We start from the raw sequence: 15,249 nt of genomic DNA, 5'->3' as shown, positions 1-15,249 counted from the left end.
AAAAACCATAGATATATAAAATCACTGGTGAGGGTTTGCATGCATACGTTGAGCATACCTCATAAAAAAGACAAATTGAAACAAAAAGTCTCTGTCAAAGTATAATTATTAGTTTAATTCCATTTAATTCAGGCAAAAGTGTGAAAAACACACAAAGTGGTTATTTTCATCCATTTCTCAGGGGGTAAAAAACAAAATACAGTCATGTGGACATTAAAAAGGACAGATAAGAGACCATCCGACTGATTAAACTCATCATCAGGGATGTAAAATCTCACATTTAGCATGATCCAGTAAAGGAAGTTTGTTTGACAACGTTTTTACAAATTGGATTGTTACAGACACATTTAATGGGCATAGACCTAGTTTTTGATATATTTAACCAATGTTATGCTAACTGAACACAAACAAACAAAAAGACATTGTGTATGGATAAAATGTGGTTCCTTTATGCATTTGCATAGATTGTAAGCACTAACTCTATAATCTAATACAGACAACAGGCTTCTGCTTGTCAATATATGTAACTTTTCAGGGTTTGGGTCTAAAAGCACTTAAACATACTTAAAGTGAAAGCAGCCCAACAGGTGGATATATTTTTCCACCAGGTGGATATATTGTATATATTGTTTTACCCTGCAATTTTACATTGAATTTAGCATCTTAAAGTCTGTAAACTGAATCAAGACTGTAGGATTTAGTTCAGATATGAAGATTAAATTTAACTTCACAGTCTATATTATTGATCCAGGAACAGCTTGGACTTTTCCATGTAACCCTGTAGTTTGACAGAACTCTTGTAAATTGATCCCAGATATGTAGTGTTTCCTCTCTCAGTAAGGGTTAAATTCCCTGATTGACACTCATTGTTTGAGCAGCAGGCGTCTGGAACAACGAGGTAGATGTTGGCAGTGTGATGGACGAGTATCAGAGGAGCGAGGTGCAGTTTTTCAGCAGGAGGGGTTTAGCGATCTCCAGGATGTCCAGGTTGGGGTCCAGCGATCTGCCCAAACCCTCCAGGACCATGATGGCAAACACCATAGATGCAAAATTACTCTCCAACTTCACCTGCCATGAGCAGATCAAAACACGTCACTTAATACTTAAAGTCCTCCTGTGGTGAAAATCAAGCTTTTAATGTTGTTTATACATCTATGTGGTGTTTTTAATATGCTTTAAGACGAACCATGTGCAAATTCACAAGTCAACAGAGTATTTTCTCCTTAAAACGGCAGTGAACCAAAGACAGTCTCAAAAACACGGTTTGAAATCGCTGGTGTTTCTGACGTAACAAACTACCTTGTAACCAATCAGATCAACGTGTGATCGTCAACGAGTGGATCTCTGAGCTGAGTGAGTGAGTGGAGGCGGGGCTCATTTGCATATTCATAGATCCGCATATATTAATACTATGAGTGTAGAGATACATTCAAGCTATTTTAAGGCATGAAGAATTTTTTTAAGCAGATTTAGAGAGTAATTAGTAATAAGTAATGCAATAATTTTTAGATTGATTAATTAGTACAGTAATCCAATTAAACATTATTGAAGATGTAATTAGTTACTTTTTTAGAATAACTTACCCAAACACTGTAGATGTTTATATATTTCTACATTTATTTATATCAACTGTATTTTTTGTCTACGTGTAGCACCTTTTGACCAAAGCAAATTCCTTGTATGTGTAAAACATTACTTGGCAATAAAGTTCCTTCTGACTTCTGACTGAGTATTATTTTACAGATCTACTAACTTCTGCTAATAACAAATGATACAACCAGTTTAAGTTTGGAGTGATTTAACATTATGTAAAAGCAGCGGCTCTCACCTTGTGATGGATCAACAAACCAAAGACTCGCGACAGCAGCTCGGACACCTGAATCTAGAAAACAACACATACTGTGTGAAACACAAGGCACGTAAAGGAACATTTTAATCCCAGCAATACTGAAATCTCTCAGCAGAGATTATATATAGTGGTTGGTCGAAAATTAGTTTTAATGGCCGATACACTTGTCTAGAGGGATATAATACTGCTGATGTAAAATGTAATGCCATGCCAGCAAATTAGATGTACATGAACATGCTTACACAAGATTTACACACAAAAAAAATCACAAATAATTCAAGACAAAAAATTATTTTATATTTTGGACACTATTTCGAAAGACCGCTTCTGTTAAACTACAGCAAAATATCATCAGAATAAATAGATGAAAAACCCCACTAATCAAAAAAGAATAGCATTTATTTGGAATAGAATCTTTTGTAACATTATACATGTCTTTAGTGTCACTTTTGATCAATTTGTTGCATGAATAAAAGTATTCAATTCTTTAAGGAAAATGTTTTCAATGGTTTATCCTAAAGTTTTGAATGATAGTGTGTCATGGTAATGACAATGGGTCTCATTCATGAAACACGAGCAGAACGAATTTTTGTGTAAGTCGTGTGTAAAGTGGTTCTGGCGTAAATTTTCGGATTCATTAAAATGTTCGTATTTTCCAAATGTTAGTTGGTACGCAAGAAATCTACACCTGCTCCCAGCCACGCGTAATAGTGCGCTTAACACCCGAACGTTTTGCTCATTAATAAGGCTGCATTTTAATTCACCTTAATCGGGTACATATTAACACAGCATTTTGAAAAAATATTATATATAGTAATTACCTACGTTTTTTCTTATTATGAGAGCCAGTAATAGCATCTGCGATGGTGGTCCTTCTCCCGTTTGAATACGATTTTTCTGAAGTGAACTAATTCGTTTTTTGCTCTTAAGCTTAATGTCGAACCATTTCTTCTCACTTCTGGGAATGTTCGATTAACAGATGAAACTCCATTAACTGCATCTGTAATATGCTGCCAAGCTTCCTTTTTTTTAGGACCCGATACGCCACTATGTACGCTTGAAAATAAAATGTGGCGTTTTGAATGAACTTCTAATAATAAAACTTCAATTTCTGCATCTGAGACATTTTTTTTTTTCATTCGCATTCATGTCATAATATGATGCCCATATATAGTTGTCAGTCGGATTTAATGGGCGGGATTTATGGTAATTGAGAATGAACGTGCACGCGCATCCCATTTACGACTGATTGGAATTCATTAACACACACACACATTTCACTATGACATCTGACGTTTACGAAGTATTTGTGAATCAGGAGAAGTGTTTTCGGGAAGGTCTCTTTACACGCAAATCACTCGCATATTATAATGATTTCTGAATGATCATGTGACACTGAAGACTGGTGTAACGATGCTGAAAATACAGCTTTGATCACAGGAATAAATTACATTTGAACAGATATTCACATAGAAAACTGTTATTTAAAATTGTAATTATATTTCAGTTTTTACTGTATTTCTGATCAAATAAATGCAGCTTTAGTAAGCAGAAGAGAATTATTTAAAAAACATTAAAAATATCATAATTATTCCAAACTTTTACCAACATATATCTATAATGAATTATGGAAGTGATGGAGGTGTGTGTAACTCCGAACCTTTCCCAGGGAGAGCGTGTCACTGAGCGCATGATCCACTAGTTCAGCCATTTCCTTCTTGAAACGCATCACATCCTGGCACTCGTTGGCACGGGCGTGATGAAGGATTAACTCTGCAACTCGCTCGCCCTGGCAACACAAGGTCATGAGGTCAACATTTAGTCTTTATTAACTTAAACTGAAAGGCTGGAATACACTACTTGACTTCAAATCTGAACAGATTTTAAAACAATAGGCATCATCACACGCTTGCTGACTTTGTAAATGGTTACAGAGAAAACGTGGGCATTATATACTAAAGGACTGAGGATCACACACTCAGGCCCTGTTCACAGCTGGTATTAAGATGTGTTTTGGTGGATCGGATCACAAGTAGAGGGAGACACATTCCCGTTTACACCTGGTCTTTAAATCTGTCTCTTTTGTCCACTTTTAATCACTTCTGTCCTGATTTCTTCGAGGGGAGGGACTATGGGTGAGTAAATGTACAGGCTTTTTCAGTTCTTTCAGTTTTTTTATACAATCTAATGGTCAAAAAAAGCTTGCGCATTTTACATATGAACATGTCTGGAGACGATGGGAAACATACAGAGAGCATCAGCTTTAGTTTCTGCTCTGACAGACACAAGACCAGCCGAACGCTGTTGTTGTGTGTAAGAAATCAGGAATGGTGAGAGAACATTGTGCTTGATATGCATTTCATTTTCAAACCAAACTTGGGTCTGACAAAGCTTGAATCCCGTCTGGCTAGAGCTCTTCCCATAATGTTTACGCGTTCGGTCAGTAGACGGAGAGAAGATAGTCTTTTATCTTTTGTGGCTGTTTGAACCATAGACGGTAAAAAAAGATGGACGACGCCCCTTCGGTCTCTTCCATTGGTGAGAAGTGAAGCCGCCAGTGTCCCGATATGGCGCTGACATCTTGGGACTTGAGTCTGCGCAGTTGCGATCTCGGGACCAGATCTGCGCAGTAGTGAGCAGAAACATGACGCCACAGCACCATTTTTATAGCATCAAATAACTTACCAAAAACAAAAACTTGAAATTACATCAGCGTGATAAAAACTACAGTAAATGACAGAAATTATCTTTGGAAAAAAGATACAGTATGTGAAGTGTAATTTAATTGTTTAGTTGGTCTAACGTCCCGTTGAATAACACGGGGAGGCGGGGTTTATGACCGATACTAGGACCGGTCACCAGGGGGCGATCGAGACGCTTTGGCTTCACTTTTCAGGGCTTGTGCGGCACACTTGGTTTGAACACATTCGATCACATGAGCGTTTACACTACGAAAGCAATCCGGTCAAATCCTCTGGAAGTGGTGGAAAGTGGACGAGCTCAAAACATTTTAGACCCTGTTTACTCCTGTATTTAGCGTCGGCCACTTGTGAAATTGTAATAATATTTCACGATATAACTGTACCGACCCCAAACTTTCGAACGGTAGTGTAAATAATACTAAAATAACACTGATGCCAACTTTAACAAACACAACATTTCAGAATGGCTTAGTACATTCACATGGAGTACTGGCGTCATGAGAAGCACAGTCCACACGTGTCCTTCACCTGCTTGAGAACGACAGCGGTGAACACGTCTCTGAAGTTGCGCTGATCCGCTTCGCTGAGCTGCGTCACGATGCCCGCGTCCAGTAGCACCAGCTGCAGGGCCGGAGGAGCCGGTCTCATGCTCACCACCACCGTGTCCCACAGGTCCGTCAGGGTGGCCCTGTCCTGGGGTCCCTCTCCTCGCACACCCTGCACCAGGATGTTCCCGGGATGGAGGTCCCCGTGGACGAAGTTATCCACAAACACCTGCCAGAGATCAACACAAGTTACACAGACTCCAGTGTAAAGGCCCGTTCCAATGACGATAACGACAAAGATATGGTTCTATAAATCGTTCTAAGAATCCTTCCTGCTCTGATAAGGGCTCAAACTTTTAAATCCTTAAAGGTCCCATATTGTCAAAACTGAATGTGGCGAACAGGACGGCCGAGAGACGCGAGAGAACGGCGCAAGGACGGTGGTGCGATTGCTAATGAGCAACACCTGTGAAGCACACCGGTCTCGCATCTCTCACGGAGGAGCGGAGGCATAAAGGAGGAGGAGCGACGACGTTGATGATCGAGAGAGGAACAGGCCTGTATTTTAGTTGTGTTTTTGTATTTGTATTTTATTTTAGCCAGCAGCCGTCCGCGAGGGGCTGCTGGCGGTATTTTTGTTTGTTTGTTTTATTTTAAATAAAGTTTATTTTGATTGTTCGCCGGTTCCCGCTTCCTTCATCCCTGAACATTGCTACACTGGTGCCGAAGCCCGGGAAGAGGGAGGAACGCGCTGTCAGAGAGTCCTCACCGCTGTGGGGAATCCGCGTTGCCATCGAGCATGGTGCGAGAGTCGCCGCCGCTCGCCGTGGGCCGGAGCCTGCTGCCCTCCACCAGAAGGGGAGGAGCAGGGAGAGGGGGACTCGCGGCCATGAACGCTCGAGGCGGTGCGCTGGAGTGAGTTGCCGGTTGGACGGTCGAGCTCGCTGCCGGCCGCCTGGGTATTGGAGGGGCGGCTGCCGTCCGGGAGGGAGAGGAGTCGCCGCCGCTGCGGGCCGGAGCCTGCTGCCGTCCACCAAAGAAGGGGAGGAGCAGGGAGCGGGGGACTCTTGCCATCTGCCCAAGGCACCCGAGGAACATCGAGCCGTCCACCGAGGGCTACCCAGCGTCACCGCCAGGCACCACGGAGGAGATCGCCCAGCTGGTGGGGGTCCAGATGGCAGCGCGTTGTGGGAACCGGAGCAAGTTTTTTTTTTTCTCTCTCGATCTGTCGCTCCTCATGCTTCAGTCTCCGTTTCCCTCTGCTTGTCGGTCCATACCCCCAGGGATCGCCGCCGCCGGGGGGGGGGTGGGGGTGGCGGGGGGGTTGGGGGGAGTAGGCACAGGCTCGTGGGTACCCCCCGGCCTGTGAGGGGCGATGGGGGTATGTGGTGAACAGGACGGCCGAGAGACGTGAGAGAACGGCGCGAGGACGGTGGTGCGATTGCTAATGAGCAACACCTGTGAAGCACACCGGTTTCGCATCTCTCACGGAGGAGCGAGGCATAAACGAGGAGGAGCGACGACGTTGATGATCGAGAGAGGAACAGACCTGTGTTTTAGTTGTATTTTGTTTTTGTATTTTATTTTAGCCAGCAGTCGTCCACGAGGGGCTGTTGGCGGTATTTTGGTCTGTTTGTTTTATTTTAAATAAAGTTTATTTTGATTGTTCGCTGGTTCACGCCTCCTTCTTCCCTGAACATTGCTACACTGAAATTTCATGCTTTTTTCATGATAACAGAGGTCTAAAGGCTATGTACCATATAAGATTCAAAACAGTCGATCCACAGACAAATGCACACAGCCTGCATACTCACAACCGGCGCAACGTCATAGAATGTCTCTGAACAGATTCACGCCCACTTTTAGGGGAAAATAAACTAGACTTCCCATAGACTTCAATACAAAATAGCGTCACAAAACAATGTCCGTACAGAGCTGACAGGCCTGAATAACTTCAGAAATCACTAAGATTAAACATGTCCAGTAAATTATATGTCTTCCCTGCCTGCCATAGAGCGTGAAAGATGCATCAACAAACTTAATTTGGTCAATTTAAAAACATGTCCCTTCATTTTCCCAGCGTCAAATTGGTGTAACAACCCCACAATTTTTAAATGGACCAAATTAAGTTTGTTGATGCATCTTTCACGCGCTAAGGCAGGCAGGGTGGACATATAATTACATGACAATGACATGTTTTATATTAGTGATTTCTTAAGTTGATGATTCATAATTCACGCCTGCCGGCTGTGTACGGACATTGGTTTGTGCCGTTATTTTGTATTGAAATCTATGAGAAGTCTAGTTGTTTTCCCCTAAAAAGGGGCGGGGACAAAATTGACAGTTAAGTTCCCGGATGTGCCGGTAGTGCGTATAAAGTAGCTGTGCCTTTTCACGAGCCGTTGTGACTTCAGTATAAATGTGATGTCAGAACTACTCAGTCTCCCCCTTCAGTCTCCTCCAATGGAGGGTCACTCAGAAAACAACAGGCCAATCAGAAGAGAGGCTCATGAATATTAATTGGACCAGCTAAAATCGACTTGTTCTTAGCAGAGCTCCTGAGAAAGAAGCTGTAAAAATATATTGAGATGGGTTTTGGTACTTATACCGCAAATATATATTCTTTAGAACATCAAAACCTAAAATAAAACTTCAGAAAGTTGTACAATATGGGACCTTTAAATGGTTTGGCACCAACATATCTTGATTACTTAGTGAAACTTCATACATCTTACAGATCCCTGAGGTTATCCGATAAGTCACTTCTAACGATTCCAAGATCTAGATGCAAACTTAGGGCTGACCGTGCCTTCTCGATCGCTGCCCCGAAACTGTGGAATTTGTTACCCGTTCACATCAGATTCGAGCTTTAAATCATTGTTAAAAAATCATCTATTAACTCAGGCTTTTAATTCCTCTGGGTGTTGAGTCATATTATTCTGTTGTTGTTTTATGCTATTTTCTGTTGTCTTTGTATGTTGATATTACATTATTTCTGTACACCACATTGGACAGAAAGAAAGAGCATTTAAAGCGGCAGACAAGCACATGCTTAAAATAAACAAAATGATATTAGAATAATCAGAACGATATCAGAATAAACAGAATGATATCGTCCAAGCTAATATTGTTATCTTTATAGTTATCATCCTTGGTGCAAATGGGGAGAATTTAATATTGTCAATATTAAAGAATAGCAGAGTTCACACCACAGCTATAACGATAACGGCACAGAGAAGCGATATCGTTGGAATCACTATCAGAGCGATTTTATCCAGGTGATGAACGATAAAAACAATGACAGCCAATCAGAATCCTTCCTGCTGTAACAAGCTCGAGCAACTTTGTAACACATCTTTCCCTCGAGGGTCAAAATGACCCGAAGCCCTAAAAATATATTTATTATTATACTATTTGTCTATTTTTTAATGCAACTTTTTTGTTATTTTGTATTTTATTTACCTTTAAATTACTAGATTTGATCAATAAATAATAAATAAATAGTAATTTAAGAACATTCCTCAAATTTTTTCCAACTTAAATTCAAAATAACTTACAACTCCATGCATTAACCCTTTTAATTCAATTCAAAATATCTTACATTGTGTGTCTTTGCCGACCTCTTGTGAAAATAAAATAATATAACATGATATTTCATGACTCTAGATGGCCTTATCGCTCTATATGGAGCAAATGAGCTGTTCTGCTGGGTCCTAAAGTCAGTTTCTCTTCAGTATGCATTCAGATATTATGCATTCAGCATTTAGCATTTAAATTGCTAAGGTACTCATTTTGTATCTATCTTTCTAATGTATTTAAATTTTCTTTTTTTTCTCTACTTGTTTTATTGTTTTATGTTTTTTTTTCATTATATTATGTACAGGATTTTTGAATTACATATGACCTAAGATTTAGTTGTTCAAAATGAAATAAAATAACTAACTAAGATACACATGTAGATATTATAAAATCATTTTTTGGTATAGTTTTAGCATTTTTAGTTTGAATTTTGAGAATTTTTTGGCTTTTCTATGTGTACTGAAACATTCCTACCATTACATTCATTCCTAAGGGGGTCAAATTGATCCGTGATTGAAGGATTTGTTACTTTTTGAAATTTCAACCACAAAACTCCTTGAATTTTTTTTGTGTGTATTCGTGGTTCAAGTGCGATAAAAGTCCTAGGGTCTTGGATGATGAACAATCAATTATTAAAATTTTTACAAAAATGACTTTTCGGGTCAAAATGACCCTGAGGGAAAGCGTCAGACAAGCATGCGCTTAGAATAAACAGAACAATATCGTCCGCTGGTGTGGAGACTAATATAGTTATCTTTATAGTTATCGTTCTTGGTGTGAACGGGCCTTAATAACACACAAAACTAATCTGGTGATTGTTTAACTAACCATTTTCAAGAGGAGATCGACACCCATCCTGGCGATTCTCTGCTTGATTCCTGCTGGGACGTCAGAGCCCATGTACTTTGAGATGGGTTCACTCTCCTGCAGGAGCACACAATAAAGCGTCAGTGAAATAAAATAGATCACGCAATATTAAAATGATGCCATTTTTACCTCAAACGTTTCTACCAACACTGTCCTTGTGACGAACGGTCTGAGGGGTGTCGGGAACTTCACGTATTCCAGATCTTTGAAATTTTTTTGGAACTTTTCCATGTTCTGGGCCTCAAAACGAAGATCGATCTGCACCAAAAAGGATGTTAAAGCAAAAAAACACTAGTTAATTAGTATCATTGAGACACTATTATAGTGTTGGGTGCATTTAATAAGATTACTTTTTCAAGTAACTAGTAAAGTAACCCATTCCTTTTAAAATTAAAACAAACTTTTTCAAATAAGTAACTTTTTTCTCATTTAATGTCTGACGCTTCTCCTGTTCCCATGTTGAGAGAAATCAGGAGTAAGTGAGATTGTGTACGCTGTGTAAATATAATGGTTAATGTAGCTCTAGACTAACGTGAACATGCATTTACTCATCTCACTTGCACAAAAACAGATTCAGTATTCCTCAAAATTAATAAAAACTGGATCAATTACACAAGTATACTTTATCCATTTAATCTCACTTTATTAATTACTGTCTGTGCCGCTGACCTTCGATGATCCAATTTAACCATATGAATAAGAAAAAATGACTTTAGTTAAACATTACATTTGTTTTCATTGCTGAAGTAAGTGTTGAACTTTCGTTTCCTGTGTCCTATTCTTCTGCACTCCAGAAAGGTTTGTTTAAGTTGTGGCATTTTGCATTTCCTTTTGCATTTGTACTTTTGCTGTTGAAGGGCCTTTATATGTGCCAAAAATATAACTTTTTTTGTTATTAAAAAACAAAAAAAGCAAGCCAAGCCTTGGTGAGAAAAAGTAATGCAAAAGTAACGTAACATTACTTTCCATAAAAAGTAACTAATTAACACAATTAGTTACTTTTTTAGGGAGTAACGCAATATTGTAACGTATTACTTTCCACAACACTGACTATATTTTTTATTAGTATTTTGAATTAGTTTTTTTTTAAATTAATTTTATATTTCATATTGATTTTAGTTCACGTTTTAGTTCTATTCTTGTTTTTCATTTTTATTATTATTTTTAAATATGTCATATAGTTTTTATTTATTTGATTTCACTTTTAGTTATTTTAGTACAAGTTAAACTAAATGGAAATTAAAAATGTTGCTTTGGCAACTAGCTGAAATAAAATAAAATATTTTTTCAGTTAAAGTCGGCATTAAATCAAAATCGACCCTATTTACTTTATTAGTGCACATTAATATACTTGTGGTAAACAATGAATCTGAGCAATGAGTTATTCCACCAAAAAAATAGTCGTAATCTTTTATCAAAATCTGAAAATGTACTTCCCCTCTGATGACATCAGTTGGAATGGAACGCCTACATTTTCGAGATCCAATCAAATCCCAGAGGGAAAAAACAAGCCACGCCCACTATTTTTCTTATTTAATATTCCGTTTCACCACGAAAACACGTCACAATACTGAAGCCGGTCGCAACTTCCGGTCCACGCTGACTTTAACATTTATTTTATGTCAAGAAACGAAAATGATTCAAACAGTACCTGTTTGGTCATGAGCTTCTCAAATTCATCTACAATCTCAGGCAGGCTGAGCCACTTGATGCCGGGCAAACAGTTGAGGAATAAACTTCCAGCTTTCATTAGGATCAGATCGATCTGCACCTGCCGTCTGATTCCTGGATGAAGAACCTGAGGGAAGAAAAAAAACTGTAAAAATCCCAATAACAACAGAAAAAAAGACAACCAAAAAATGAAAATAAACCCATAAATAAATATAAACAATAAATGAATACATTTTATTCCAGCACCCTATTATGGGTGTTTTTTACGGTCATCTACCATCCCTGGTTAGGGCCAAAAAACAAAATCATCATCATTTGTCTTGTCTTTTTTATTTAATGAAAAGAGATTTTTATTTTAAGCTAAGATAGATTTAATAAAATGTGGATGTTTTCAAAAGGATAAGAATGAAATGCTAACTTAAACTTCAAGATCTGTCAAAACAATCTCAGAAGAATACAACTAAAAAAGAAATGTAATTTAAAAACCTATTTTACCTTGATAATCTGATGTATTTCTGAGAGAAAATAGTTTACAGTAAGAAAAAAAAACAAAGATTAAATAAAATGAGCTTATGAAAATTAATGGTGTAAATTAGTAATTAAGTGGAGAATATATATATATATATATATATATATATATATACAGTATATATATAAATACCAAAAGAACAGGGTAAAACTAATAAACATTAAATGTCATTTAAAAACCCAATTTTACCTTAATAATCTGATGTATTTCTATGTGAAAATATGGTATACAAATATAAAGATCAGAAGATTTCACTGGGAATTGTCCGGAACATAAAGATAATCAAATGAATTCAGATGATTGGAAGTTTAACGGGTTTAAAACATAAGAAAGTAAACATGATCTGTACCTTAATGGCCACGGGAATCATACGCTCTTCCTCAGGGTGTTCGTCGCCTGGACCGGGTCTCTCTCCAAAACTCCTGGTCTTTACATCCCCCGTCTCTTCCTCATCTTTATTCATCTCCCAGAGGTCACTCAAAGCTCCTCCCAGACCAGGGATCTCCCAGGCTTCCAGAAGAGTCTTCTTCTCCAACTCCTCCACCAGATGCTGGAACGCCGGATCTTCAACGCTCGCCACCTTGGCTTTGGCCCGATACACCTGTGCCACGCATCCCGACCCCACAGGCTCCTTACTCTCAAACACAAACATCTGTCTCCATCCTTCCCCAAACGCCCTCCTCAGACACAGCTTGGTGTGAATCCAGGGATGGGGCTTTACTCGCACATGAAGCCTTGAGAAGCGGTCGCAGAAGTCCTGCGAGAAGAGGTCCCGTCTGGTGCTGGCCCACTGGCCCAGTTTGATAAAAGTAGGTCCAGATGTCTCAGTGACCCAAAGTAGTGCGTCCAACCAGCGGGACGCCCAACGGTGTGAGAGTAAAGTCAGGGGATACAGAAGCAGAAGGGGGCTGAACTTCAGATAAAGCACCAAGGCACGGAGTCCCAGATGCAAGACGAATACTAACCTGTGGATTTGCACTCGGGCGATTGACTTCCTCTCTGTGGTTCGGTTCTGATGGGCCGATTCCTGAGCGGAGGCGTAAGTGACGCCACATGCAGTCCAACAGAACAGTCCCACTTTGGGGGTTTGAGATAAAAGACGAGTACCTTTAAGAAGAAACACTCTACGGGCCGGGATTCGAACCGATACCCTGTGAACAATGCAGCTGAAGTTCTGGAACAGGCGCTTTGTGCAGAATGCAGACATTATTGATACACTTGCTATTATTATTTAGGCATTCAGGATACATGTAGTTCAAATGCAATTTATAGCAGTTATTTTCAGGCAATGATTAACAAACATTCACTTTTACAAATGGAAAAATGATGTAGTGCCAAAACCTACATGCACAACAATGAAAAACCTTTATATCTACGATTAAGTTATTACATCATGAACAGAAAGATTCAAAAGCTCCAAATACATATAACACGTGATGAAATGCATGCCTATTCTTTTTCTCCTGTAATTTTTCGCTGACAGAGCTCTAATAGAGTGCTGTTTAGAAAATAAACATTGTACCTCCACATTTCGACACGAATTCAGATGAATTCATTCAAATATTGGTTATGAAATGTTGCTCCTCTTCTCGGGTCCGGCTGATAAATCCCTCCGTGTGACTCTTCTCAACATTAGTTCCGCGCTTCAGTGGAAATGGAAAAGATTGATTGGTTTATTGATTCATAAAGTACAAGTTATTTTTAAAACTCAGTAAGTCATCAGCTCAGCAATAATAAACACAAAATAGAAAGAAATGTAAATAGTCATTGAGTTCCGTAAAATTCGAATAAACAAATACAGTAAAGAAATAAACAAAACATAGTGACTAAATCACTAATTTATTTTTAATATAAAATATATTATTTTATTGCAGTTTTGTTTGTTATTGTCCTATATTTTCATATTTATTATAGGCTATATATTATATATTATATTTATTTTAAACGTTTATTGTTATTAGTGATTGTTGTTTATTAGTAATTATGTATTACGTCTCTTGTACTATAAATGTGACATTTTTAAGATTAATAAATGACACTTTATTTCTTAGTCTTATATGTTAATTAGTCGTCTTTAAAAATGCATCAGACCATAAATATATTATAATAAATAAATATATTATAATTAATATATCATAGTAAAGTAAATTAATAACTTTACAATATTAATTCATTAATTTGTAATTAATTAATTAAACCACGTAGGGCCTACCGGAAATCCAAATGTGGCCGGACATAAATTCGATGTAAACACTTACGATATAACAGCATCTAAAAAGAAATAGTAAGTGAAACCCCTTTTAAAATGATTAAATGTGAAGTTACAGGTATTTGTTTGTTTGTCTATGCATGACATGTTTCACTAAATTATTCAGGTCAACTAGAGAGATTCCCATTCAGTCGACAAGATTAACTCGAACATCCGTCCGTCAGTCAATGATTTACTCACTCAGTCTTTCGGCCATTTCAATCAATTTGTCTGTTTATTTTTCTTCCTTCTGGCCAAAGAACATTTTTCACAAACAGTCATTTTCTCTGTGTTCCCCCTCGTTGTGCTGTAGAGGTCGCTGTGATGACTGTGTTTTGTCATTATGACTGTACTGTGGGCAGAAGTCAAGCACTCTTCCTCCTCATCCTCCTCTCATACATCAAAGAAACACATAATGAAGCAGGTAAAACACGACAGACATGATCATCAGTGTCTTTCATTACATCTGAACGTTTCTGCGTCTCTACCGTAACATGCTGTGGATGATGTTTCTTTATTCTTTAGAAAGCTTTAAATATACATAATGCATGTTTTTATTTTGTGCATTTCTTGTTGCAAACTTTGAGATCCTTCAATTATTGCTTTCTGTTGAACTAAATGACTTTTACAACTTCACTGTGCCGGAAGATTAGCTGTGCAGCCAGAGTTAATCCAGCACAAAAGCTTCACAACAGCAACAAAAGACACTGATTACATTAAGTCAGCAAACTCTCCAGTTAAATCTGTGCGTAACTCGATCTCTCCAGTCCATCTCCTCCTCCTCTCCTGAAGTTGAGCCAAGACTGTCCTTCACATCGGGTCCTCAGAGAGCCTCAGGAAAACGCATCGCTCCAGGGGCCTCGACTTTATAAACCACATTATAAACATGTGACGCAGAAACATGGTTGTGCATGCCAATGTAAAGCAAAATAATCTGATTTTAATAAGCTCTTACAAAACGTACTTGATAATAACCTAATAATTTCTGGTGAGTGGTAAAAAAAAAGGTAAAAACTGGAACGTTATTACAATTTAAAATAGCTGTTTTCTATGTGAATATATATATAGCCTAGTAAAGTGTAATTTATTCCTGTGATCAAAGCTGAATTTTCAGCATTTTTACTCCAGTCTTCAATGTCACTTCAGAAATCACTCTAATATGATGAAAACATCTCAAGAAACATTTCTGATTATTATCTGTTTTGAAAACAGCTTAATATTTTTGATACTTTTTGCTTCAGGATTAAACACAGCTGAGA

The 15,249-nt window shown here is 38.3% G+C and overlaps 1 protein-coding gene across 1 annotated transcript; it reads right to left on the bottom strand.

Annotated features, from left to right (window-relative positions):
* Window positions 1-88: 88 nt before the first annotated feature.
* adck2 (aarF domain containing kinase 2) lies at window positions 89-13,360 on the bottom strand. The gene is made up of 8 exons (XM_077209965.1): window positions 12,092-13,360; window positions 11,194-11,340; window positions 9,672-9,800; window positions 9,504-9,599; window positions 5,080-5,325; window positions 3,510-3,638; window positions 1,829-1,882; window positions 89-1,068 (listed from the first exon to the last, which is right to left on the bottom strand). Exons 1-8 carry the CDS (start codon window positions 12,947-12,949, stop codon window positions 928-930), a joined length of 1,800 nt encoding a protein of 599 aa, XP_077066080.1. The 5' UTR covers window positions 12,950-13,360; the 3' UTR covers window positions 89-927.
* Window positions 13,361-15,249: the final 1,889 nt, after the last annotated feature.

Source organism: Siphateles boraxobius, unplaced genomic scaffold (genome assembly GCF_051911475.1).
Source record: "Siphateles boraxobius isolate OS27281-9 unplaced genomic scaffold, OSU_SipBor_1 65, whole genome shotgun sequence".
Classification (NCBI taxonomy): Eukaryota; Metazoa; Chordata; class Actinopteri; order Cypriniformes; family Leuciscidae; genus Siphateles; species Siphateles boraxobius.
The sequence above is the reverse complement of the archived record's forward strand: the minus strand, read 5'-3'. Positions and strand labels throughout refer to the sequence as shown.